General features: G+C 44.0%; 1 protein-coding gene across 1 annotated transcript in view; it reads right to left on the bottom strand.

Annotated features, from left to right (window-relative positions):
* Nucleotides 1–1,486: 1,486 nt before the first annotated feature.
* The window catches only part of LOC311223331 (histone-lysine N-methyltransferase EHMT1-like), a gene marked incomplete at both ends in the record, with an annotated part of 42,422 nt that continues 17,393 nt past the window's right edge, over nucleotides 1,487–26,515 (bottom strand). The window contains 17 exons of the mRNA XM_084308123.1: nucleotides 1,487–1,677; nucleotides 1,724–1,860; nucleotides 2,162–2,337; nucleotides 6,874–6,952; nucleotides 7,101–7,187; nucleotides 8,471–8,586; nucleotides 10,741–10,818; nucleotides 11,285–11,429; nucleotides 12,788–12,955; nucleotides 15,553–15,707; nucleotides 17,058–17,162; nucleotides 17,916–18,017; nucleotides 21,226–21,348; nucleotides 22,566–22,672; nucleotides 24,278–24,357; nucleotides 24,490–24,576; nucleotides 24,720–24,904. Coding sequence (XP_084164249.1) covers nucleotides 1,487–1,677; nucleotides 1,724–1,860; nucleotides 2,162–2,337; nucleotides 6,874–6,952; nucleotides 7,101–7,187; nucleotides 8,471–8,586; nucleotides 10,741–10,818; nucleotides 11,285–11,429; nucleotides 12,788–12,955; nucleotides 15,553–15,707; nucleotides 17,058–17,162; nucleotides 17,916–18,017; nucleotides 21,226–21,348; nucleotides 22,566–22,672; nucleotides 24,278–24,357; nucleotides 24,490–24,576; nucleotides 24,720–24,904 — 2,121 coding nt within the window. The remainder of the gene's footprint in view (nucleotides 1,678–1,723; nucleotides 1,861–2,161; nucleotides 2,338–6,873; nucleotides 6,953–7,100; nucleotides 7,188–8,470; nucleotides 8,587–10,740; nucleotides 10,819–11,284; nucleotides 11,430–12,787; nucleotides 12,956–15,552; nucleotides 15,708–17,057; nucleotides 17,163–17,915; nucleotides 18,018–21,225; nucleotides 21,349–22,565; nucleotides 22,673–24,277; nucleotides 24,358–24,489; nucleotides 24,577–24,719; nucleotides 24,905–26,515) is intronic.

Here is a 26,515-nt window from a genome sequence, read left to right as displayed (position 1 = left end):
ACATCAGGGTCCCCCATTTTCAATTCATCAAGACATTTATGACATACATGACATACAAATATACAGTACTGTTTTGAAAAAGATCATAAAAAATAGATACATTCGAAGGGGAAGAAACTGTACATTGGAGGGGGTTGGGTGGGTGGGTGGGTGGGTGTGGGTTAGGACATTTACCGGGGCCAGTTTCTAATTGCAGCCACCCGTAGGTGCTCTTTGAGAGCGGTTTTGAAGGAGGGTCGGGATTCACATTCTTTTACGGCTGTGGGTAGGGCGTTCCACATTGTTGTGGCATAATTGCGAAACATGTTTAGTCCCTTGTTTGAGCCGAATCTGGGTTGAACATGATTTGTGGAACTCCCTCTGGTGTTGTGGTCGTTAAATTCACTGACCTTTGAGAAGTATTTCGCCATGTACATGGGTATCTTAGTGGTGTAGTGTAGACCAGGTCCATTGCAAGTTGCTGTACTCTGTCGTCTACTCTAAGCCATCCTAGGTTGTCAAAATGGGCAGGGGTGAGGTGGGTTTTAGGAGTAAGGTCAAGCAGTAGTCTGACCATGTTTATAATATTGTTTTTAGGGTCTTTGAGGTGCTTTGGTACCATGAGGTGCAAGCATAGTCTTAGTACCCTTGAATGAGTGCTCCTGTTAAGAGTCTTCAAGGTATTCTTGTTTACCAGAGAGGAGATCCGGTACAAGAATCTTGTTCGTTGGTTATTACATTGGTTGCCATTTTGTTACAGGAAAGATTTGCCTCTAGGATGGAACCCAGGTAGGTAATTTCATCTTTCCTTGTGACAATATTGTCACCCACTGTAACAGAGAAGCCGTTGGCCTTGCTGAGTTTGTTATTTGATCCAAAGAGAATGGACTCTGTTTTACCCAGGTGTAATGATAGTTTGTTATCAGCGAGCCAGGTGCATATTCTGCCCAGTTCAGAGCTGAGGGCCTTTTCAACCTGTAACTTGTTCTTGTCAGAGACCAGCAGGGCTGAGTCGTCCGCGAACAGGAACAAGTTGCAGTCACAAGCTGATGACATGTAATTTGCATAAATTAGGAACAGTAGCGGTCCTAGTATGCTTCCTTGTGGAACACCACATCACCATAATCCCTGAGGAGAGCGAACCCCAAACATTACAAATACCGGTAATTAACACAGATAGAAAACATTTCAAAGTACTCAAAATTGCCAATATCAAAATGTCGACCTATTTCTGAATCGCGCAACGTTTTCGGGCATTTCTGAAGAATCTTCTCTGGCGGCACAATCCGACCTAGATCGTACCGCGTCACATTATTTGTTTTGGTCTGAGATGCTGGTGCATTAGTGACATCTAGTGGCTGAATCTGCGATATAGCACCTTTAATGCAAGTTATATGAACTTAATGTTTTCATTTATTTCAGCTGTTTATTAGGGGGGGGGGGGGGGTGGGTTGCTTATAATATTATCATTGAGCTGGACATCTATCTGGACTGCTGGCTGCTGGGCTTATACAGTGGTCAGACTCGGGGCGACGGTGGTTAGACTCTGGGCTACGGTGGTCAGACACTGGGCTACGGTGGTCAGACACTGGGCTACGGTGGTCAGACACTGGGCTACGGTGATCAGCCTCTGTGCTATGGTGGTCAGTCTCTGGGCTACGGTGGTCAGCCTCTGGGCTACGGTGGTCAGACACTGGGCTACGGTGGTCAGACACTGGGCTACGGTGGTCAGACACTGGGCTACGGTGGTCAGCCTCTGGGCGACGGTGGTCAGACACTGGGCGATTGGAGGAGGCAGATGAGTGGCGACACTGTGAAGAACCGCACTGGCAGCTGAAGAACTTGCTCTTGATCCTCCAAAAGTTTTCGCCATAGTCGAACCTGGACGGAGAACAAAGCAGAACAGTTCAAGTTTCAAGTTTGTTTATTATTTGTCATAATACAATATAGAATACTTTAAGATGAAATGCTTGTTTCTGTATGAGCCCCTGAGAGTGTGCTACATACAGTAAAAAAAGTAAGTAAGTAAAAAAAAAGTACATTCCTTCCTACCAGCATTTACATTTCATTATGTGAAGTTGTTGTGGTTACAAATATAAATACTGTATATATGATTACAAACCAACACCACTTCCTGTTTTATCTCCAAGCCCACGCTTGATCTGCTCTCTCCGTCACTCACCCTATCTGGTCCCCTGCCTGGACCGGCCGGCTGCAGAAGAAGGCGATGCGCGGGAAGCGAAGGTCCTGGTGCATGGTGAACACCCTGACCGCCAGCAGGTTGGGCTCGCACAGGTGGTTGATGAAGCGGCCCACGTTGCCGAAGAGACGGGCGTCGATACAGTGAACGTCGTCCACCTGCAGGGCAGCACAGTGAAAGAAATCGGTGTTTTTCAATGTACATTTGGTTTATAACTGATATATAGAGATGAGCTTTAAGAGCGTCTACTGAGACAGATCTATAGATCTTAATAGCGCTGGCAGGCAGAGGGTGTTGCAGCAGCAGACTGAGATAGAGCTCAGGGCATGCCGAGGTCGCCATCGGCACATAAACAAACTGATAAGAAAACAGCAGCAAGAGGTTTGGGTCAGAGCGATGGGGTGAGGTTTGACATCATTAGAAACAGCGTTTTAATGTGTGTTAAAGGTTGTTACCATGACAGCGCGTCACATAGCGACCGAAGAGAGGCCGGGCCTGTCGTTGCTATGGCGAGAATATAGAAAAGTACGTTTCTTCCGGGTGTAAGCCAGACTAAGGAACGAATCCCCAGAAGAGAGGAACCATTAGAGACTTTGAAGCGATTTCCCCCTCCCCCTCCCCTCGCGGGGAAAAGGAGGGGAGGACTAATAATTAATAATAATAATTTAGGACCTGCTCAAAGGTCATCAATCGGCACACATGCGATGCATGCATGCAATTCGTATCTGCGATTAACCCATCCCATCGTCCTTCCCCCCCAAGGGCAGCCGGGAGCAGACAGGCGTCAACGTGAGCCGCGCCAGGGGACCAATCCAAGTGCTCCTGTCCGTCTTCGTCAAGGACGCCACAGCGTTAGCGATCTATTGTTGTGCATGTTTTTCCATTGGGTTTATCTTATCGGGGGGGAAACCCTTGCGAGCACGGGGAGAACATGCAAACTCCACACAGAAAGGCCTGGGAGATACCCCACCTGGGTACCTGGCATCATGGAAACCTGGTCCCCAAGCGGGAATCGAACCCTGGACCTTCTTGCTGTGAGGCGACAATGTTAACCACTACACCACCGTGCCGACCACGTGGCACGACCACGACGACAGGCTTTTGGGATAACAGCCAGGCCGCAACGACCCCCGAGCGGGGTAACAGGAGATCATAAGAATAATGAATTTAGTTTTCTTTCAAAGACTTTCTCAAGGACAATACAGAGTTGGTTTCCATCCGATTACGAGCAGAAGAGACGATAGCAAGGACAATACAATCTGATAACATCTGATCTGAGGCCTTTGTTTATGTAATAAACAACGTTTGTTCAAGAAAGGTACTACGCTGTCCAGTAGGGCTGCAACGATTAGTCGACATAATCGACGATGTCGATTATAAAAAAATCGTCGACGAGAAATTGTTGCGTCGATTAGTCATTAAAAAAAAAAAAAAAAAAAAAAATGTATTTAATTTATTTTTTATTTTTTATTTTTTTGCACTACCTATCTTTGTGAGAGTGGCTTCTCAGGGTTCCAGACAACATCATAACATGATGATCCCATAGCAAATTTTGGACATTGAAAACATTGTTCCCCTGCAGGAGATGATGATCAGACTAGACACACAATACATTACACACGCACTCCTCTCACTCACACACAGCGATCAGAGTAAGACACACACATACACACTCCTCTCACTCACACACAGCGATCAGAGTAAGACACACACACATACACACTCCTCTCACTCACACACAGCGATCAGAGTAAGACACACACACATTCACACTCCTCTCTCTCACACACAGCGATCAGAGTAAGACACACACACATTCACACTCCTCTCACTCACACACAGCGATCAGAGTAAGACACACATACATTCACACTCCTCTCTCTCACACACAGCGATCAGAGTAAGACACACACACATTCACACTCCTCTCACTCACACACAGCGATCAGAGTAAGACACACACACATACACAAATTACACAGTACACACCTCTCACTCACACAGCGATCAGAGTAAGACACACACAAATTACACAGTACACACACTCCTCTCACTCACACAGCGATCAGAGTAAGACACACACACATACACACACACACGGACTCCTCTCACACACAGCAAACAAAAGTTATTTAAAGTACACTTCCACTTTAATTTGTATTATTTAATTTATTTATCTTGTTATGAGTGATTGCTGTATTGTTCTTCAAATACATTTTCATTTAAAGTGGCTTAAAGATCCAAATTCAAATGTTTCATGAGTCATTATTTTAATTTGCTATGGGATCATCATGTTATGATGTTGTTGTTTGGTCCTGACAAGAGTCTCAAAGTCTGGGGTGATGGTAGACAAGCAACTCTGAGGTCATGCTCAATGTCCAATCTGTTCCTCTGCTCTGTCTTCAGCTGGACCAGAGCTGAGAAGCCACTTTCACAAAGATAGGTAATAAAAAAAAAAAAAAAAAATCATTTTTTTTGTTGTTGTTGTTGTTTACATTGGTTTTCGATTAGTCGACTAATCGAAAAAAGAATCGGCAGATTAGTCGACTACCAAATTAGTCATTAGTTGCAGCCCTACTGTCCAGTGTCGAATACTTATGGTTACGGAGTTGCATTAAAGGGGGATGACAAAGATTATACAGCCAGTATGAGAAGACGTCAAAGAAATAAACACAACGCAGAGTCAGCGGATGGAGAGGTGATAACACAAGCCAAACAGATGAAGAGGTGATACTGGCTGATTGATCAGAATCTAACAACAGAAAACACTTAGTCACAACAGCACAGAAAACACTTAACAGTAGAGTGATAACAGTACAGAAAACACTTAACAGTAGAGTGACAACAGCACAGAAAACACTTAACAGTAGAGTGACAACAGCACAGAAAACACTTAACAGTAGAGTGACAACAGCACAGAAAACACTTAACAGTAGAGTGACAACAGCACAGAAAACACTTAACAGTAGAGTGACAACAGCACAGAAAACACTTAACAGTAGAGTAGGGCTGGGCGATATGACGATATTATATAAATATCGGGTACAGTTCATTAACGATACACTTTTTAAACGTATCGTGGATATCGTGATGTTTTGCCCAAGAGGATTGTGTCGCGTCAATCTGGTCCACACGTTCAAACTTTTGAACAGCGCCGCCCCACACACACTACTGCATCAAAGTTACTACTTATGATAACAAAGGCATTCGTTTTGTGGCATTAACGTTATATAGTTACACGTTCAATAACATCAGCGTATTTACATAGCAACGTCCGAGGTCGACCTAGATAGATAGCAAGCATTAGTCGTTCATATCTCAGCCCGTGCTGACTCAGTTGTGCCCATTCTGCGGTCTGTTAATAAAGTTTTCAATCAGACAGATGTATGGAAAGGTTTTTATTATAACATTCGTTGCAGTAAAATCATTATGCCTCGTTTAGTCATCCTGCGGAGCTAAAAGCTAAACGTTGGCCGCGGGGAGCTACCGCTACCGTTGTTGTTGTCGTTGAGCTGAGCTCTCGTCAAAATCAATGGCGGATATAGCGGAAGTAAAAAATTAAAATGCGCTTGCCGATTGGTGCTAAGAACAGCAGGGCGGGTGCAAGCGGTGTGACGTAATTGGCAGACTCGACTGTCAATCAAAATGATTCTGTTTGCCGTCTGAATGAATGAAAACGTTATTAACAGATTGCAGAATGGGTACAATACAGTACAGCTCAATACAACAACAGTGGACTGGAGGATGCAGACCAGAGAAAGACTTTCGTCTTGTTTACATCAGGGTCCCCCATTTTCAATTCATCATATTTCATATCTAAATCATATAATATCTCATTGCTAAATATATGCAATATATAATCTAATAATCCAATAATCTAAATCTAATATATAATATAAAAATGCTAAATGCATGGGTATTTTATTTTGTCTTTAATGTTAGCTTGCAAACTCAAATACTGTGTTCGTAAGCCTCATAATGAATTGTTTGGGGAAAAATAGAAAAACATCGTGATGCGTATCGTGTATCGCCGAAAGGTCAGAAAATATCGTGATATCATATTTAGGCCATATCGCCCAGCCCTACAGTAGAGTGACAACAGCACAGAAAACACTTAACAGTAGAGTGACAGCACAGAAAACACTTAACAGTAGAGTGACAACAGCACAGAAAACACTTAACAGTAGAGTGACAACAGCACAGAAAACACTTAACAGTGAGTACTGCCTGTGAATAACCACAACGTCAGGAAAATAAATCAATAAGAAAATATTTTCCAAATCAATTAAATCATGAATAATGCTGTGCATAGAAGGAAGGCAATCCAATGCTGTTTGTCCAGTATGTGGCTGGAGAGGCTCAGCAGCGCCACCTCTTGAACAAACAGTGAACACATGGGTATTAATATTATTATTATTATTATTATTATTATTATTATTATTATTATTATTATTATTATTATTATTATTATTATTATTATTATTATTATTATTATTATTATTATTATTATTATTAATATTATTATTATTATTATTATTATTATTATTATTATTATTATTATTATTATTATTATTATTATTATTATTACTACACTAATACTGTCATTTGACAAGTAGTCTCTAGTGTAATAACCAGATATCAATCATAATAAAGGCAAACTTATGTTGAGTATTCAAACAGATTCATCAAATCACCTTATTGTCAAGAGTGAAGAGGAAAGAGTCGTCCTCCCGCTTGTTTGCCTCGGCGTCAGAGATGATCTCCCCGACGTACCTGAGGAGGGATTGTGACGGGACACACTGACAGTCAGAAGAGGGCTTTTACAGAGCGTCGGATCTGCGGGTCGTTGATGAAAATTTTATGAGGCAAAAACTATTTTGGATATTTTATTATTATTTTTTAAGTGCAAGCCGGTCCTCACTCGCAAATGAATGTTCCTTGAGGGATGTCCTGCATGGCCCTCACTCCCCAGCCCATCGTCTGAGTCCTGTAGAGCTGGAGCCGCACCCTGGAACAGAGAGCAGAGCACAACGCTGGGGTGAGAGACGGCGCAATGGTCACAATACTGGGGCTACCATACAAGAGAATGGTCACAATACTGGGGCTACCATACAAGACAATGGTCACAATACTGGGGCTACCATACAAGAGAATGGTCACAATACTGGGGCTACCATACAAGACAATGGTCACAATACTGGGGCTACCATACAAGAGAATGGTCACAATACTGGGGCTACCATACAAGAGAATGGTCACAATACTGGGGCTACCATACAAGACAATGGTCACAATACTGGGGCTACCATACAAGAGAATGGTCACAATACTGGGGCTACCATACAAGAGAATGGTCACAATACTGGGGCTACCATACAAGAGAATGGTCACAATACTGGGGCTACCATACAAGAGTATGGCAATTGACCTCAAACCCCGCCCTCTTTTCTTGATCCAATCATTCTTCTCGAGTGACCCCAAAGTAATATAACAGTCTATACCAGGGATCACCAACACGGTGCCCGCGGGCACGAGGTAGCCCCCAAGGACCACATGAGTCGCCCCGTTTTCCCGTGTGGTAGTGAAAGGTTAACCTTCTGTAGTGTGGTAGTGAAAGGTTAACCGTCTGTAGTGTGGTAGTGAAAGGTTAACCGTCTGTAGTGTGGTAGTGAAAGGTTAACCATCTGTAGTGTGGTAGTGAAAGGTTAACCGTCTGTAGTGTGGTAGTGAAAGGTTAACCGTCTGTAGTGTGGTAGTGAAAGGTTAACCGTCTGTAGTGTGGTAGGCAAAAGGTTAACCGTCTGTAGTGTGGTAGTGAAAGGGTTAATGTAATGAATCAGTATTCCATATTGACCGACACTTAAAGGTTTCGTTTTCAGAATCAGCTAAAAAAGAGGCATCAGTGTATCCGCTATTAATTTCTAGACAAAATATGAAAGAAAAAAGATCCCGCCTAAAATCTGGAGAGGAATTCCCTACAGCATACGCATTTAACCCTTTCACAACCACACTACCAAAGGGTTAACCCTTTCACAACCACACTACAGAAGGTTAACCCTTTCGCTACCACACTACAGACGGTTAACCCTTTCACTACCACACGGCAAAGGGTTAACCCTTTCACAACAACACTAGTGAAAGGGTTAACCTTCTGTAGTGTGTTGTTGTGAAAGGGTTAACCTTCTGTAGTGTGGTAGTGAAAGGTTAACCTTCTGTAGTGTGGTAGTGAAAGGGTTAAAAAAAGGCAACCTTCTTCCTGGAGTGGAAAGAAAAGAGGCTTTGAATCATCACCTCAGTCCATTTTGGACCAGACGGTTCCTGCAGGTCCTCCAACAGGAGCACTGGTGGTTACACTCGAACAGCACCGGAGGCTCCCTCTGACAGAAGTCCAGTGGTAAACGGCCCTCCTGGATAAACACAAGCACACCATGAGATAAGATAAGATAAGATAAGATAAGAATACACTTTCCCTGAGGGGGAAATTTACTTGGAACATCAGTGCTGCATCATTCTGCGATTACAGTGTAAACAAAGAAGAAATATATATACAATCATTCATTCATTCATTAATTCAGTTAGTAAAAAGAACTTCAGACAAATATGACAATACATAGAGACGTGCAACCATAATACATAAGTAGGTAACTCATTTCAAAAGCTTCAAAAAGCTTCATATTGCACCCTGCCCTAATTAAATGACAACAGATTAAGACTTGGACAAAATAAGATAAGATAAGATAAGAGTAAACGTTATTGTCCCAGAGGGGGACATTTACTTGAAACATCAGTGCTGCATCATTCTGTGATAACACTGTTAACAAAGAAGAAAAAAATAATATATACAATCATTCATTCAGTTAGTAAAAAGGACTTCAGACAAATATGACAATAGAGACGTGCAACCATAATACATATTAAGTAGGTAAACTCATTTCAAAAGCTTCAAAAAGCTTCATATTGCACCCTGCCCTCATTAAATTACAACAGATTAAGACTTGAACAAGAAAGAAAGAGGTGACAGCCCACTGTTAGGTGGCACCACAAAGGAATCGTCCTTCTAGTGTTATTTAGGAGAGCGATGGATGTAGGAAGGAAGGAGAGCTTGTAGCGGTTGCTCTTATATCTACTTGCTCTGAACCGTCTCCCTGAGGGAAGAACTTCATATTCTATAAGTTACCCTCTAGCCCATAGGTGTCAAACTCACGGCCCGCGGGCCAAATCCGGCCCGCCACGTCATTTGATGTGGCCCCCCAAGAGCTCAGGTTAAAAAAAAAAAAACGTTTTTTTTTTTTTTTTTTTTACATTAATATTGGGTTAAAAAATAGCAGTGTTAAAATAATTGTGGGTTAATGCGTTAATAAAGCTTTAACTTTGACAGCCTTAGTTATTACACATTCTTACACATACATGTATGTTGAACATCTGAGGTAACAAAGGAAAAAAGCCAAAAGCACTTACTCCTCAGACATTCTTTGACAATTTTACAGCCCAAAATACAAAAAATATCCAGGCGGAATAGGTAACAAAGGGTTGAAGAAATATTGTCTGAACTGTCAGATGCAAACTGGCTGTGTGACATAACCGAGCATCTCGCTCAATTGAATAAGAAGCTGTAGGGACGCAAACAAGTCCCACCCAAAACTTGACCAATATAGTTGTGAACTGAGACAACCCTTATTTTGTTATTTTTGAGTACAGTTACAGTTGTGTGTTCATGCAGACACATAATAGCAATTTCATTACGAATTGAAAATGGGGGACCCTGAAAGTCTTTCTCTGGTCTGCATCCCCTTAACAATTGTGTGTATTGAGCTGTACTGTACTGTACCCATTCTGCAATCTGTTAATTAAAGTTAATTAAACTATCTTCCATTAGTTGGATGTATGGCCTCTGCAAGGTTGTGTGCAGCCATTTGTTTTTGTAACATCTGCTACATCTGTCCCACGTGTTCTTTGCAGCTCACAGTTGTTAGTTCTGCCCCTCTTGACTGTGACAAAAAGGTTTTGAACAAACTTAATATCATAGCTTGTATTTGATGATATTCTTCTTTGTTATTTACTTGAATGGTTTGATCATTGATTGGTGGAGTAATATGGGGTTCTGATAAACTAAAATTATTTGTTAAAATAACATAAGCTAACATATATTTTTACATTTATGCAAATGAATATGCAATATGTATAACTTGAATAAGTAATAAATACAGAAACACCATGTTTAACAATATGTAAATGTATAGCTACATTTATTTTACATTACGGTCTTTGGCCCTTTGAGGGCAACCATAATGCTGATGTGGCCCTCTGTGAAAATGAGTTTGACACCCCTGCTCTAGCCTATGGCATCAGTAGAGACATTAAGAGAACATCTGTCTTCGGAACTGCAAGAGAAATATGGTGACAGGAGGTTGTGTGTTTGTGTGTGTGTGTGTGTGTGTGTGTGTGTGTGTGTGTGTGTGTGTGTGTGTGTGTGTGTGTGTGTGTGTGTGTGTGTGTTTGTGTTTGTGTGTGTGTGTGTGTGTTTGTGTTTGTGTGTGTTTGTGTGTCCCGCATCGACTTACGTTGTCATACCAACATCCCAGGCTAAGCTGACCACACGTGCAAGTACTAGACGAGCAGTCATCCGTACACGCGCAGTGCTGGAAACAAAGAGACATCAAACATTAAAGGAACACTTCACCCCCACAAAATTATAATTCATAATGAAAAGAAAAGAATATGCAGGAATCCAAGGCAACATGGGGTGAGTAATTGATATACAAATTATCCTTATCATTTTTAGGGTGAAGTGATCATCTAAGCGGCATGTAAACCACAGCCAAATGGTGTATATATTAAAAAAAATCACGAATCTTATTCACGTGCCCCAAAACAATATCTGTGAACATGCACCACTCTCTCGTGAAGTCAGAAATCAGAGAGGGAATCCTCCCCAAAGTGGGTTTCAATGTTTAACAGACTGGACAACATCATTAGAAAGACCAGGAAATAGGGCTAGGGGTCAGAAATTCCGAACCTACCCCTTTAAGACATGTACACCACAGCTAACACACTGTATAAAGAGTTAATACTGTATTTGGTATAGATCAGTGGAAGGCAGCTCACCTGTAAGTGAGTGAAGTCTTTATCTATGTTCACGGAGGAGGTAACACAGTTGTCCGGGATGTATTTGAAGTTCTGTGGGCAGGGCTCATCATCCACCCCGTTCACGCAGGCTATAGGGACCGCCTCGTAACCCCGGGAGATGTCACTGCAAGCAAGGAGTGTGGAAGAACCAAGACCGTTACAATCGATATATATATATACGAAAATACAGTATTATATGCACTACGATCGAAAATAAACAAAAGGTATTTTGCATGGATGGAGTAAACCACTAAAACTGTCCCTGTTCGTTTTTAAAGCCCTTAATGGTCAGCCCCCCTCCTACATCTCAGACCTCCTATCCCCCTATTCCAACACCAGGTCCCTCAGGTCAGCCGATCAGAGGCTCCTGACAGTCCGGAGGTCTAACCTTAAGCTCAGGGGGGGGGCCGTGCCTTTGCTGTCGCAGCCCCTGAACTGTGGAACAGCATCCCCACCTCCATTAGGCTTGCCCCCTCGACAGATGCCTTCAAGTCTAGACTAAAAACCCACTTCTACTTATGCCCTGTTTGCCTGTGTGTGTGCTTGTGTGTCCTCCCGTAAAACGGAGATGTGATTGTTGTCTATATGTTGTCTAGATGTATCTATGTGTATCTACCCTCTGTACAGCACTTTGGTTGACATGTGTCATGTTTAAATGTGCTCTATAAATAAATATGATTGATTGATTGATTGTCCCGTAACATGAAGATCACAGGTCTCCACAGCATCTCTTAGGCAAGACACTGATCCCACTACATGCCAGCTGGACCCAATACCCTCCTCACTCCTCCAGACCATAGCTCAGACTATTCCTAACTGCAACCATCAACTCCTCTCTCAACTGCAGGGTGGTTCCCACCTGCCTAAAACAAGCTAGTGTCACACTGTTCATCAAAAACATCAACCATGAACCCCACCGTCATAGATAACTATCGCCCTCTCTCTCTCCTTCCTTCTCTAAATCACTTGAACGTGAACGTGCTGGTGAAATGTCTGACCCTACACTTCGACCCCTCTGGTGAAATGAGTGTAGGTGTGTGTGTCCCGGGGATATGCAAAGAAATTAATTCCGAATTACACTGTGCGTGTAATATGGCAATTAAATCCTCTAAGTTCCTAAAGAAACAATGCTGTGTATTGTTGTCTACCTGATTATGACCCTGTCCCCATGGCAACCCCTGTCTACCTGCTGAGCTCCCTCTGACGTATATGTCACAAATGTAACAGTACTATATACCTGTATGTCATGCATGTCCCTATGTCATAATTGCCATGATGTCATGTATGTTGTGTATGTCATAAATGTCACTATGAATTGAAAATGGGGGACCCTGATGTAAACAAGACGAAAGTCTTTCTCTGGTCTGCATCCCCTTAACAATTGTGTGTATTGAGCCATACTGTATTGTACCCATTCTGCAATCTGTTAAATAAAGTTTTCATTCATTCATTCATTCACTCCCCATGGCAACCCCTGTATACCTGTTGAGGACCTTCTCTCCATGGCAACCCCTGTCTCTCCTGGCATCAGTCAGCTTCTTGTTGGCGCTGAGAGCGTCCCAGACCTCGGAGCCGTGGACACAGCAGTGGAGAGCGGTCTCGCCCTCTCCATTCTTCACGTTGACATCGGCTCCTCGGGACAGAAACAGCCTGGGGAGGGACAGCACAGGGAGGGGAGGGGCAGCACAGGGAGGGGAGGGACAGCACAGGGAGGGGAGGGACAGCACAGGGAGGGGAGGGGCAGCACAGGGAGGGGAGGGGCAGCACAGGGAGGGGAGGGACAGCACAGGGAGGGGAGGGGCAGCACAGGGAGGGGAGGGGCAGCACAGGGAGGGGAGGGACAGCACAGGGAGGGGAGGGGCAGCACAGGGAGGGGAGGGACAGCACAGGGAGGGGAGGGGCAGCACAGGGAGGGGAGGGGCAGCACAGGGAGGGGAGGGACAGCACAGGGAGGGGAGGGACAGCACAGGGAGGGGAGGGGCAGCACAGGGAGGGGAGGGACAGCACAGGGAGGGGAGGGGCAGCACAGGGAGGGGAGGGGTAGCACAGGGAGGGGAGGGACAGCACAGGGAGGGGAGGGGCAGCACAGGGAGGGGAGGGGCAGCACAGGGAGGGGAGGGACAGCACAGGGAGGGGAGGGACAGCACAGGGAGGGGAGGGGCAGCACAGGGAGGGGAGGGGCAGCACAGGGAGGGGAGGGGCAGCACAGGGAGGGGAGGGACAGCACAGGGAGGGGAGGGGCAGCACAGGGAGGGGAGGGGCAGCACAGGGAGGGGAGGGGCAGCACAGGGAGGGGAGGGGTAGCACAGGGAGGGGAGGGACAGCACAGGGAGGGGAGGGGCAGCACAGGGAGGGGAGGGGCAGCACAGGGAGGGGAGGGGCAGCACAGGGAGGGGAGGGGCAGCACAGGGAGGGGAGGGACAGCACAGGGAGGGGAGGGGCAGCACAGGGAGGGGAGGGGCAGCACAGGGAGGGGAGGGGCAGCACAGGGAGGGGAGGGGCAGCACAGGGAGGGGAGGGACAGCACAGGGAGGGGAGGGGCAGCACAGGGAGGGGAGGGGCAGCACAGGGAGGGGAGGGGCAGCACAGGGAGGGGAGGGGTAGCACAGGGAGGGGAGGGACAGCACAGGGAGGGGAGGGGCAGCACAGGGAGGGGAGGGGCAGCACAGGGAGGGGAGGGGCAGCACAGGGAGGGGAGGGGCAGCACAGGGAGGGGAGGGACAGCACAGGGAGGGGAGGGACAGCACAGGGAGGGGAGGGACAGCACAGGGAGGGGAGGGGCAGCACAGGGAGGGGAGGGACAGCACAGGGAGGGGAGGGACAGCACAGGGAGGGGAGGGACAGAGGGAGGGGAGGGACAGCACAGGGAGGGGAGGGACAGCACAGGGAGGGGAGGGACAGGGTTCCCACAGACATTGGAAAATGAAATTCAAGGACTTTTAAGTACTTTTCCAAGAACTATTTAAATTTTTCAAGGATGTCACTCGAAGGATACAATTCACTTTTTTTTTAAAGCATCTTCTTGGCCTGCTTGCCAGCTAGAGCAAGCTAGAGCATCACACACCAAGAAGAAATGAGGAAAAGCAGTTGGAGCACGCGAGACAGCGACAGATTTTCTTTTGACTATTTCTTGATTCAGAACAATTTGATCATGGATGAACAAAACATTCAATGCGAATGGTTGATTTGAATTTCAAGGCATTTTTAAGCACCTTGTTAAAAAATGGGCTGTTTTCAAGGAATTCCAGGCCTTGACGTTTTAAAAAAAAAAATCAAGCACTTCAAGGACCTTGTGCGAACCCTGGGTGAAGCTCTGCTGAGGTCAGAACAGAAGAGCCACCACTGAAAGTAGCTGAAAGTACTAGTTCTGCGCTAGAAAATATGACTGATTACTAGGTCATGTGACTCTATAGCTAGAGATTTTTCTTTTTCTCTCACAATTATTATCAACATATTTAGTGTGTCTTTACAACAATATAAAATGTGTAGTCGGGGTATCATGACTGAAGAACAGTTTTGTGTATGTGTCTGAACGTAAGTCTGAAATTCAGATTCCATTTGTTAACTAAAAAGTAAGTTTCATGCCTGTGGCTGACAATGTTGGCACCCTTGTCAGTTTTGTTGATAAAGAAGTAATTCAAGAAATGTTTGATCTCCAGTTATTATTATGATTTTCAGCATTCTTAAAAAACATACAATACAAATATATTAATATAATTTAAACTGATAAAAAACCAACTCCACACACCAGGGGACCCCATTCCTCATACGTGGATAACTGAGGGATTAGATTGTTGACAGTTTGCCTGGGATTTTCTGTTACTTGAAGCAAGTTTATGTTTTAGTCCAACCTGTTATCATAGCAACAACTCCTTCGGCTCAAAAAGGCAGGTTTATTCTTTACTGGATTAGATTCAATATTTCCCTGGATCCAGACCCTGATTCACCAGTCGCTAGTCCTGCCGACTCAGGTCCCCTGATGCTAAAACAGAGTGCAGTTATCCTGGATGGTTGGCTCCAGCCTGTCCAATCAATTCTTCAACTGCATTTGAGGAATGGACTTAGCCAGATGTAACATGGCTAGATAATCAGATAATGCACACATCATATTATCCAGGACTAGTGAAGTGACATACGAGGAACGGGACCCAGGATGGTGTCCTCAACACTAATCTAGTTGGGTCCACGTGGGATGTTGAGTCATCTCTTCCTATAGCTCTGGAGAGACAGAGAGACCACAGACTCACGTCACACACTCCAGCTGGTTCTCTTTGGCAGCGATGTGGAGTGGGGAGTCCCCATGGATGTTGACAGCATGCAGGTCACCCCGGGCGTCCAGCAGGGCCTGGGCGACGTCAGCGCAACCTGAAAGGGCCGCCCAGTGCAGGCAGACATTCTCTTCCTGGAAAGAGGACAACTCAACAGGTCAACTTGGGACTCGGAGACACAATCCAAAATGCTTGATATGTTCTTGGCATATTTTGAAGATGAACCACATCTTGTTTGACACATGGTTAACTTACTTCACTAAAGTTTTCTCCATTTCTAACACAAGAAAGCTCTTTTCTTTCTCGTTATTATTCCCTAATTCCACTGTCTCAAAGGTTATTTTGAGAAGCTAAATCTGCCGTGTTGATCAAGATCAAGAACGTCAAACATAATGACCTAATGGACTGGATGATGCAACTTTCTTTCGCTACTTTCTTTTTTACTCAGTGTCTCAGTGACTGTTACATTACGCTAAGTTAATGTTGACAACTTCTGTGAAGTTAGCCAGCTAGAAGTTAGTTTGAGTTACAGTAGGTTAGTCTAGCTGAACAATGGAGAACAACAAAAACGGCAACAGAATTGTGTAGTTGTGTGATATGCTCCTCTGCTTTTTTTCTTTTTTTTTTATTCTATTTATTTTTGTGCTTTCTGTATTTTTTCACCCATCCCAATTTAGTCGTTATGCCAATTCCCTTCCTGGTCGTTGCGCGCATTGCCCCACTGTCGGCCTGGGGAGGGTGTAGAACTACCACACGCCTCCTCCGATACATGTGGAGTCGCCAGCCGCTTCTTTTCACCTGACAGCGAGGAGTTTCACTGGGGGGACGTAACGCGTGCAGAGGTTCACGCTATTCCCCCCAGATCCCCTCCCTGCTGAACAGGCCAGTAGGAGTCACAGTTTACAACGACCAGGACGCCTGATTGCTTTTACCAACGCGCTCGTGTTTCCGCGTCTCTGATTGGCCAGGTCATGTGACATGTACGCCCAATCGTGGGACCGCAAGTTTCTACACTGGTTAAGCTTAGGCGCTCTTTCGAAGTTGGTTAAGGTTAGAGTTTGTCTTAGAGCAGGGCGATAGAACACCAGCCCTGATTCCAAACTCTAACCTTAACCAACTGCGAAAGAGTCGCCTAAGCTTAACCAGTGATAAACTAGGCGTTAGGTAGTTTGCAGGCTGTTCGACTCGGAAATAGGCGCAGAACTTGCCGTCCCACGATTGGCGCACATGTCACATGACCTGGCCAATCAGAGCGCAAAACGGGAACCCGGAAACACGAACGCGTTGGTAAAAGCATAGACGCGACCAGGACACATACATGTGTGTCTGTCTGTTCTCACAAATGCCTGTGTGTGTGTGTGTGTGTGTGTGTGTGTGTGTGTGTGTGTGTGTGTGCGTGTGTGCGTGGGTGCGTGTGCGCGTGTGCGTGTGTGTACATGTTGTACAGTGCAGTACAAGGTGTATAGCATGATTCTTGTGCTGACCTTGTCTCTGATGTGAACATCAGCGCCTCTGGCCAGCAGCAGTTGTACCAGCTCTCTGTGCTTGTACTCTATGGCCCAGGTGACAGGAGTCCACCCACCACCATCCTGCAACCAGACACAGGCAGCTACAACACAGACCTTCACCTCCACGAGCACATGCTGAGAGTGGAGTTCGAGTATACATATACATATACATAGATATAGAGTATACATGTGCATACCGCACCTTATGTGAATACTGTATACTTCATCAGATCATATATTTAGCATTTTAGCATATTCTTTAGATTAGATTTAGATGATTGGATTATTAGATTATATATTGCATATATTTAGCATTTACTTTTAGCATTTTTTTTTTAGATTATATATTAGATTAGATTTAGATTATTGAATTATTAGATTATATATTGTAACTATTTATTGTAGGGAAAATATAACTGAGAGGGCATACATAACCTCATCTCGCACCTTGTTGCCCATATGCACATGTCCAGAGTTAATTATATTGATTTGTTATATTGTTTACACTGCTTTTTTATTCTATTTTTATTCTATTTGACTAACACTAGACACCAGGTCAAAATGAGTTTTGAAATTGTATTTTCTGTATATTGTGGTTGCAAAAGATGTATTTACATCGGTACTGTTTGTACACTTGATAAAATACATCATATTTGGGTCAAAAAAGCTACGATCTGGATTTAATTAGATCATCTAAAACTATATTCACAAATTTGACTTGTAGATCATCAAACATAATATACGCTTTTGAGAAGTTTCAAAACACAAGTTCATACAAACAGTGACATGAATGAAGCAGCATCAGTTGGTAAATCAGGCAGTATGAATATGTACCTGACAGTTGATGTATTTAGATGCCTTGGAGAGCAGATGAAGCAATATGTCATCATGGCCCAGTTTAGCTGCCAGATGCAGACAGGTGGAACCCTTGATGTCCTGGGAGGACAAGACGATTCAGATAGAACAATGTTACCCTGAACCACCATTATGTTACCCTGTACCACCATTATGTTACCCTGTACCACCATGATAAACAATGTTACCCTGAACCACCATTATAAACAATGTTACCCTGTACCACCATTATGTTACCCTGTAACACCATTATAAACAACGTTACCCTGTAACACTATTATAAACAATGTTACCCTGTAACACCATTATAAACAATGTTACCCTGTATCTCCATTATAAACAATGTTACCCTGTACCACCATTATGTTACCCTGTAACACCATTATAAACAATGTTACCCTGAACCACCATGATAAACAATGTTACCCTGAACCACCATTATGTTACCCTGTAACACCATTATGTTACCCTGAACCACCATTATGTTAACCTGAACCACCATTATGTTACCCTGAACCACCATTATGTTACCTTGAACCACCATTATGTTACCCTGAACCACCATTATGTTACCCTGTAACACCATTATGTTACCCTGAACCACCATTATGTTACCCTGAACCTCCATTATGTTACCCTGAACCACCATTATGTTACCCTGAACCACCATTATGTTACCCTGAACCTCCATTATGTTACCCTGAACCACCATTATGTTACCCTGTAACACCATTATGTTACCCTGTAACACCATTATGTTAACCTGTAACACCATTATGTTACCCTGAACCACCATTATGTTACCCTGTAACACCATTATGTTACCCTGAACCACCATTATGTTACCCTGTAACACCATTATGTTAACCTGTAACACCATTATGTTACCCTGAACCACAATTATGTTACCCTGTAACACCATTATGTTACCCTGTAACACCATTATGTTACCCTGAACCACCATTATGTTACCCTGTAACACCATTATGTTACCCTGAACCACCATTATGTTACCCTGAACCACCATTATGTTACCCTGTAACACCATTATGTTACCCTGTAACACCATTATGTTACCCTAAACCTCCATTATGTTACCCTGAACCACCATTATGTTACCCTGTAACACCATTATGTTACCCTGTAACACCATTATGTTACCCTGAACCACCATTATGTTACCCTGTAACACCATTATGTTACCCTGTAACACCATTATGTTACCCTGAACCACCATTATGTTACCCTGAACCACCATTATGTTACCCTGTAACACCATTATGTTACCCTGAACCACCATTATGTTACCCTGTAACACCATTATGTTACCCTGTAACACCATTATGTTACCCTGAACCACCATTATGTTACCCTGTAACACCATTATGTTACCCTGTAACACCATTATGTTACCCTGAACCACCATTATGTTACCCTGAACCACCATTATGTTACCCTGTAACACCATTATGTTACCCTGTAACACCATTATGTTACCCTGAACCTCCATTATGTTACCCTGAACCACCATTATGTTACCCTGAACCACCATTATGTTACCCTGTAACACCATTATGTTACCCTGAACCTCCATGATAAACAATGTTACCCTGAACCACCATTATGTTACCCTGTAACACCATTATGTTACCCTGTAACACCATTATGTTACCCTGAACCTCCATTATAAACAATGTTACCCTGAACCACCATTATGTTACCCTGTAACACCATTATGTTACCCTGAACCACCATTATGTTACCCTGAACCTCCATTATGTTAACCTGAACCACCATTATGTTACCCTGAACCACCATTATGTTACCCTGAACCACCATTATGTTACCCTGTAACACCATTATGTTACCCTGTACCACCATTATGTTAACCTGAACCACCATTATGTTACCCTGAACCACCATTATGTTACCCTGAACCACCATTATGTTACCCTGAACCTCCATTATGTTACCCTGAACCACCATTATGTTACCCTGTAACACCATTATGTTACCCTGAACCACCATTATGTTACCCTGAACCACCATTATGTTACCCTGTAACACCATTATGTTACCCTGTAACACCATTATGTTACCCTGAACCTCCATTATGTTACCCTGAACCACCATTATGTTACCCTGTAACACCATTATGTTACCCTGAACCACCATTATGTTACCCTGTAACACCATTATGTTACCCTAAACCTCCATTATGTTACCCTGAACCACCATTATGTTACCCTGTAACACCATTATGTTACCCTGAACCACCATTATGTTACCCTGAACCACCATTATGTTACCCTGTAACACCATTATGTTACCCTGTAACACCATTATGTTACCCTGAACCACCATTATGTTACCCTGAACCACCATTATGTTACCCTGTAACACCATTATGTTACCCTGTAACACCATTATGTTACCCTGAACCACCATTATGTTACCCTGTAACACCATTATGTTACCCTGAACCACCATTATGTTACCCTGTAACACCACTATGTTACCCTGTAACACCATTATGTTACCCTGAACCACCATTATGTTACCCTGTAACACCATTATGTTACCCTGAACCACCATTATGTTACCCTGTAACACCATTATGTTACCCTGAACCACCATTATGCTACCCTGAACCTCCATTATGTTACCCTGAACCTCCATTATGTTACCCTGTAACACCATTATAAACAATGTTACCCTGAACCCCCATTATGTTACCCTGAACCTCCATTATAAACAATGTTACCCTGAACCCCCATATTATGTCACGGATAGACAAACTTCAAGTGTTTCTTCACTTGCCAGACTAACATATACTGTATGTGAGGGTCTTGTTTTAACCCTTTCACTACCACACTACAGTAGGTTAACCCTTTCACTACCACACTACAGACGGTTAACGGTTACAGGCTACAGATGGTAGTGAAAGGGTTGTTTGTTTGTTTGTTTATTTACACATAAAAACAATTACATATATAATACAATACGATTCACAAGGGATGTGTAGGAGAATTGCCTAAAAGCCCTCTAGGGGCTTGCATGTGGCATTCACCAGGAAGCAAAATTACCCCCCCCCCCGCCCCCCCAACCTGCTGTAGTGTGGTTGTGAAAGGGTTAACCCTTTGTCTCGTGGCAGTGAAAAGGTTAACCTTCTGTATTGTCGCAGTGAAAGGGTTAACCCTTTGGTAGAGTGGTAGTGAAAGGGTTAAAACCTGTAAGACTGACTGAGACTTGACCAGTAAGCTATAGGCTTGTCGTCTAAGTGACCGACCTTATGGCTGACGTCCGCCCCGGCCCTCAGCAGGTAGGTGACCGTGTCCAGATGGTTGTGTTCACACGCGCCCATCAGGGGCGTCCTCTGGTCCTCGTCGAACATGTCCAGGGTGGCTCCGGCCTGCGAGAGCAAGTGTTCACAGACATTAAAACATGGTTCTTTCACCAGGCAAGGCCCCTTGAAGTTAAAAACCTCTTATCTACGGGGGGCCTGGCACCCCAATCCTCAGCGCCCATTAGAATGATGCAAAGGTAGCCACTTCTTTATACATTGTTCTTGAAAAGCTTTTTGTGAAAAGAAAAATGTATGGAAAAATGCATAGGGGAGAACGGGGGACATTGTCACATTCATTATATTTCACCACCAGAGGGTCCTGTCTCCCATATTTTGGTATTTAAATGTCCAGAATTGGGGTCAGAGTTCACCTACATTGTCATCTTTGGAGTGAAACAGCTGGACTTGAGGTGAGAGGACTTTTTGTCCATTTGTAAATATTCCGCTCCTCAGTATTTTTCTTCTAGGCTTTTACACAATTGGTTTATAATGAAACAATTATTACCATTAAAAAGCGTGAAGGGATAGCTATAGTTTAGATGGCTGTTAGCCTTGATGCTATCAAGACATTCCAGTTGGGGTTGGTCGTCACATTTTCTTTGGGGTTGGTTGTCACATGTTGTGTAGGCTATTATTGTTAGGCCGATTTATTGTGTTCTTATTTTGTTATATAGGATGGCCTAAAGATGTGTTTCCTGTTTATGTTCATGTTAAGATGCATTAAATTATGTATTTGTCAACTTGTGAATGCAATTAAACTTTAAAAATTTAGTTCTGCCTTCTTGTCTTCTTTTTAAGATTTTCCCGACTAAAACACATGGTGACAACCAACCCCATAGTGTGCGACAACCATCCCCATGATGGGGTTGGTTGTCACAATGTGTCAGAGTGTCTTTGATAGGTGATTAACTCTTTGTTACAATACGTTGAAAAATTAGAGGGATACACATTTCAAGCCAACATCTTAAGCTTCAATTTAATGTAGGAATGACTATTGAAAGATGTTTTAATGATGAGCAATTCACACTGGAGTAAAAAGTGTGACAACTATCCCCGTTCTCCCCTACTCTGTAACGCTGAGACAATTACCAATGTGGTTACACATATGGCTTAATAAAGGAATCTGAATCTGAATAGGGAAGCGTCTGTGATTTTGGACTTAAAAACATTACTTTTCTGTCACTTACCAATCATAATTTTATAAAATAAAATTAAAATTAAAAAGAATCACTGAACTTTACAAATCTGAATGTCAGTGTGTACTGATGCCAGGCTCCTCTCACCTGGACCAGCATGTGGCAGATATCCTGGTGGCCCTCTGCAGCTGCTGCGTGAAGAGGGGTGCGCTTGTTTCGGCTCTCCATCAAGAAGTTGGGGTCCTCCCCATCCACTACAATATACAGAGGTTTTACTATGAAAATAATAGAGGACATACCTGGGCCCTCATTTATCAACGTTGAGTAGAAAGAGTTCTAATTTATATCCTACAAACAAAATGTAGAATGTCTCTACTCACAGAAAGATTGATCAAACGCACACATGCAAGCACTCCGTGTTGATAAATACCTATTGTGCTCACCCTCTTTGCTCGTGCATGATTTTAAGTATTTGCATACAGAACCGCCCCCAATTAACTATATCGTAACAAAACATCCCTTTAAAGGCTCCACGTGGAAACATGCCTGTTTGTGGAATGTGGAATAATGGCTAAGTGAACTTAGCCAGTGAGAGTAACTTCATTGGGGGCGAGTCATCTAACCTACAAATTGAAGGTAGAAATGATTTTGTTGTGAACAATTCTATTTGGAAGCATGACACACAAAATAATAGTATTTTGCTTTTTATTTTAAACAATATTTAATCTTATGATACAATCTTTTTGGTAAAATAAATAAATAAAATTAAATGGTCAATTTCACAGACAACTCTGGGGGTTAAGGGAAATGTTGGCATCCAACACTGCGGGCATAATCCTGCTCATGGAAGGTTGGGAAATGCCCGATTGATCTACAATCTCCCACTGGAACGTGCTGGACTGCCGGTGGCCAAGAATCCCAGGGTGGAGTGAACTTGAATGTGCACAGGGATGTCATTCGTGCCAATTTGGGTCCCAAATTGCGGCACAAATCTAGGAGAATGTTTCTCGGGTACTGGGATCTACTTATGAGCCACTCTGTGCTCTCTGCTAATAGATCTGCTCTATTTCTGAAAACACGCTCCCTGCGGAGCGCACCTTGTGCCAAGTCTTCCAGTAATGCAAGATAAGCCATGCTGCATTCATTTGGAAAGACCTATTATGCTATTTATACAATTACACTGATTGCCTCCGGCTTTGCCGGCCGTCATACTGACACAATTGGCGGTGTCAGCGGGAGGGAAGCCGGTGGGTGGTGATCTGGTCATTGTAAAACAGCGACTCCTACAGGTCGGTCAGGGCGCCTGCACAGCAAGGGAGGGAAATGGTGAAGGTAGTGTGACCTCCCACGCGTTACACTTCACCAATGAGAGTCCGCGCTGTCAGGTGAAAAGAGAGCCGCTGGCTGTCTCCACATGTATCGGAGGAAGCATGTGATAGACTTCAGGGCTCCCTAGACCGACCAGTAGGGGGCACATGTGCGCAATGACCAGGTTGGGGAGGGGGGAATTGGCATAACGACTAAATTGGGATGGGAGGAAAAAATACAGAAAATTAGGAGAAAATGAGGATTACAAAAAACAAAACAATTACACTGATTCTTCTCTATTTTACAATTAACCACAATTTATTATGAGTCATACAGAACACGTGGGTGGTGAAAGCCTATTCCGTCTGTTGCAGTTTTCCTATTCTACCACTTGGTGCCATGTTCATATTGGTAAATCCCACACTTTTCTTAGAAATTATCGCACGCACGGTTTATGAAAATTTCTGTTTGTATGCAGCATTGATAAATGAGGGCCCTGGTGTTTTTTTTTTTAAGTCATAGCCAAATGGAGATATTAGTTAGGTTCTTACCTAGAAGATTAATGACTTCCTGGAGCTCTCCCTGTTCCGCAGAAATGTACAGCTGCATTGCAGGGTTTGTTGGTTTGAAGCTAAAAAGAAAGAAAGAAAAAATACCAAAGGTAGAGGAAAATATAAACTAAGTAAATCAAAGCTACAGAAAAATATGAATATTATATCAAGTTCAAAATCGGACTCCACACGATTCCAAGATGAAGTATTACTTGTCATCATCATCCAGTGCCATGCGGATGCTCTCCGGTGACTCTCTGGGTGGTCTCTGTCTGGCACACAAAGGCTTCCCCATCATCCTTGGGACAGACAGCAGGTATGAACTATTCCACTCTTTTGACATGGACACCATTATAAAACACGTTGCAATCATGCGGAAAGACAACAGAAAGACAAAGGGAGAAGAAAAGATAAGAGCAAAGAGGCGAAATATCCGCATTACTTATTAGAGCTCCTGTCTCGCTCTGGCCCAGTGGTCTTCTTGGCCCTGAGGATCTGGGGCCCAGGAGGGTCGGATTTGGGGACAGACTTTGCCCTGCCGGTGTCCAGCCCGCAGCGTGGACAGTGCTGGTGCTTCTTTGGGACGGAGGCACAGCCATGGTGGAAACGATGGGACATGAAGGTCCTCTGTTGAAGACACACCAGTCAACCCATGCGGTCCTCGTCTCTACAAACTACGAGTCGATGCTCATTTTCGTCTTGTGGGTGAATGTCGATTAAATAGTCAATATACCAAACGTTCTCTACGCCAAGTGCAAAAAAAAAAAAAAAGCTCAATTTTCACCCGAGCTACTGTAGCTGCTCTGAAGGTTATTTTAAAAGAACACTGCAACATTTTGGGGCAATTAGCTTACCGTCTTCTCCAGAGAGAGACAAGAAGATAGATACCAGTTTCCTCTCTGTGCGTTCAGTAGAAAGCTATCTGGCTGCATGTTAGCCTAGCTTAGCACAATGAATGGAAGCGGACATGACCGCTTCCAAATTACTTGGAAAATAGAGCAGTGAGGGCGGCTGATTGGCGCAGTGGGCAACGCGCTCGCCTCTAACGCAGGAGACGCTGGGTTCGAGCCCAGCTCTCGGCGTTGCTACCGGTTTGGCCGGTCGTTCATACTAACACAATTGGCAAGTGTTAGAGGGTGGGAAAGCCTGTGGGTGGGGATTGGACGTTGTGGACAGCGACTCCTACAGGTCGGTTTGGTGACGCCGGTGCGACGGAAGCAGGAAGTGACAGGGGCAGCGTGAGCCTCCCACTCGTCACTCCTCGCCACTGAGAGTTCGAGCTGCTGCGGCGAAAAGATGCGACAGGCTGCCTCCTCGTGTACCGGAGGGGACACGTGATGCAAGGCTTCTGTCCTCACTACAGCCGACCAGTGGGAGGCATAGTCTAGCAACGTTCAAGACAGGGGAGGTAAGAATTGGATACACGAAATTGGGATGGGAAAAAAAATTTAAATGGGGAGAAAAAGTGGATCAAAAAAAGAAAATAGAGCAGTGAGTCAAACACACTTCTAACGGAGTGAGATGTCAGTGCCAGGTCTAATGGAGTGAGATGTCAGTGCCAGATAGGATAGGATATGTTTTTATTAATCCCTCACTGGGAAATTCAAGTGACATCGTCTCATTAAACAGTCATCATTTCACAATCATAAAATGTTTACAGTAATAACGGCACAACATAAATTCAAACAGGCATGTACATTTGTTGACACATGTCGACTACAGTATGTCTGAGACACCGTATGCAATAGTCTGCTGCGGCCGCACCGAGGTGTCACCGCGCCATAGGCGGGAGGGAGAGAGGGAAAGAGATTGGGTCTCATTCCCGAATATTTTCCAAAAAGTTATCTTGGAAGACTTATCTCGGAACCGACTGAGACAGTTCACTCTGAGTCCCCAACGCATGGGGAAGATGTCTTAAGTGGCTCAAACTACCACAGCTGAGGCCATGTCCAGACTAAAACGATTTGGGTCGTTTTAGGCAAAGTATTTGATCGTTTGCACCTTTCTGCCAAACGGAACTGCGTTCTGGCAGCCTGAAGACGGTACTTTCTGATACCAGCTCCCAGAGTGCGCAATTCTGAAGACGCCTGAAGACGCCCCCCATTGCGTCACCATCTTTACAAGCGATACGCGTCTTCTCCTGAACCGATGACGCGATAGCCCACCTCTCCCTTACCCCGCTTGTGAAAACATCACAACAACAATGGCATGTACAGCTATTGAGCTTGATCGGGCTTT

Source organism: Notolepis coatsorum (assembly GCF_963971535.1).
Source record: "Notolepis coatsorum genome assembly, chromosome: 2".
Taxonomy (NCBI): Eukaryota; Metazoa; Chordata; class Actinopteri; order Aulopiformes; family Paralepididae; genus Notolepis; species Notolepis coatsorum.
This window is presented reverse-complemented; position numbering and strand designations above follow the sequence as displayed.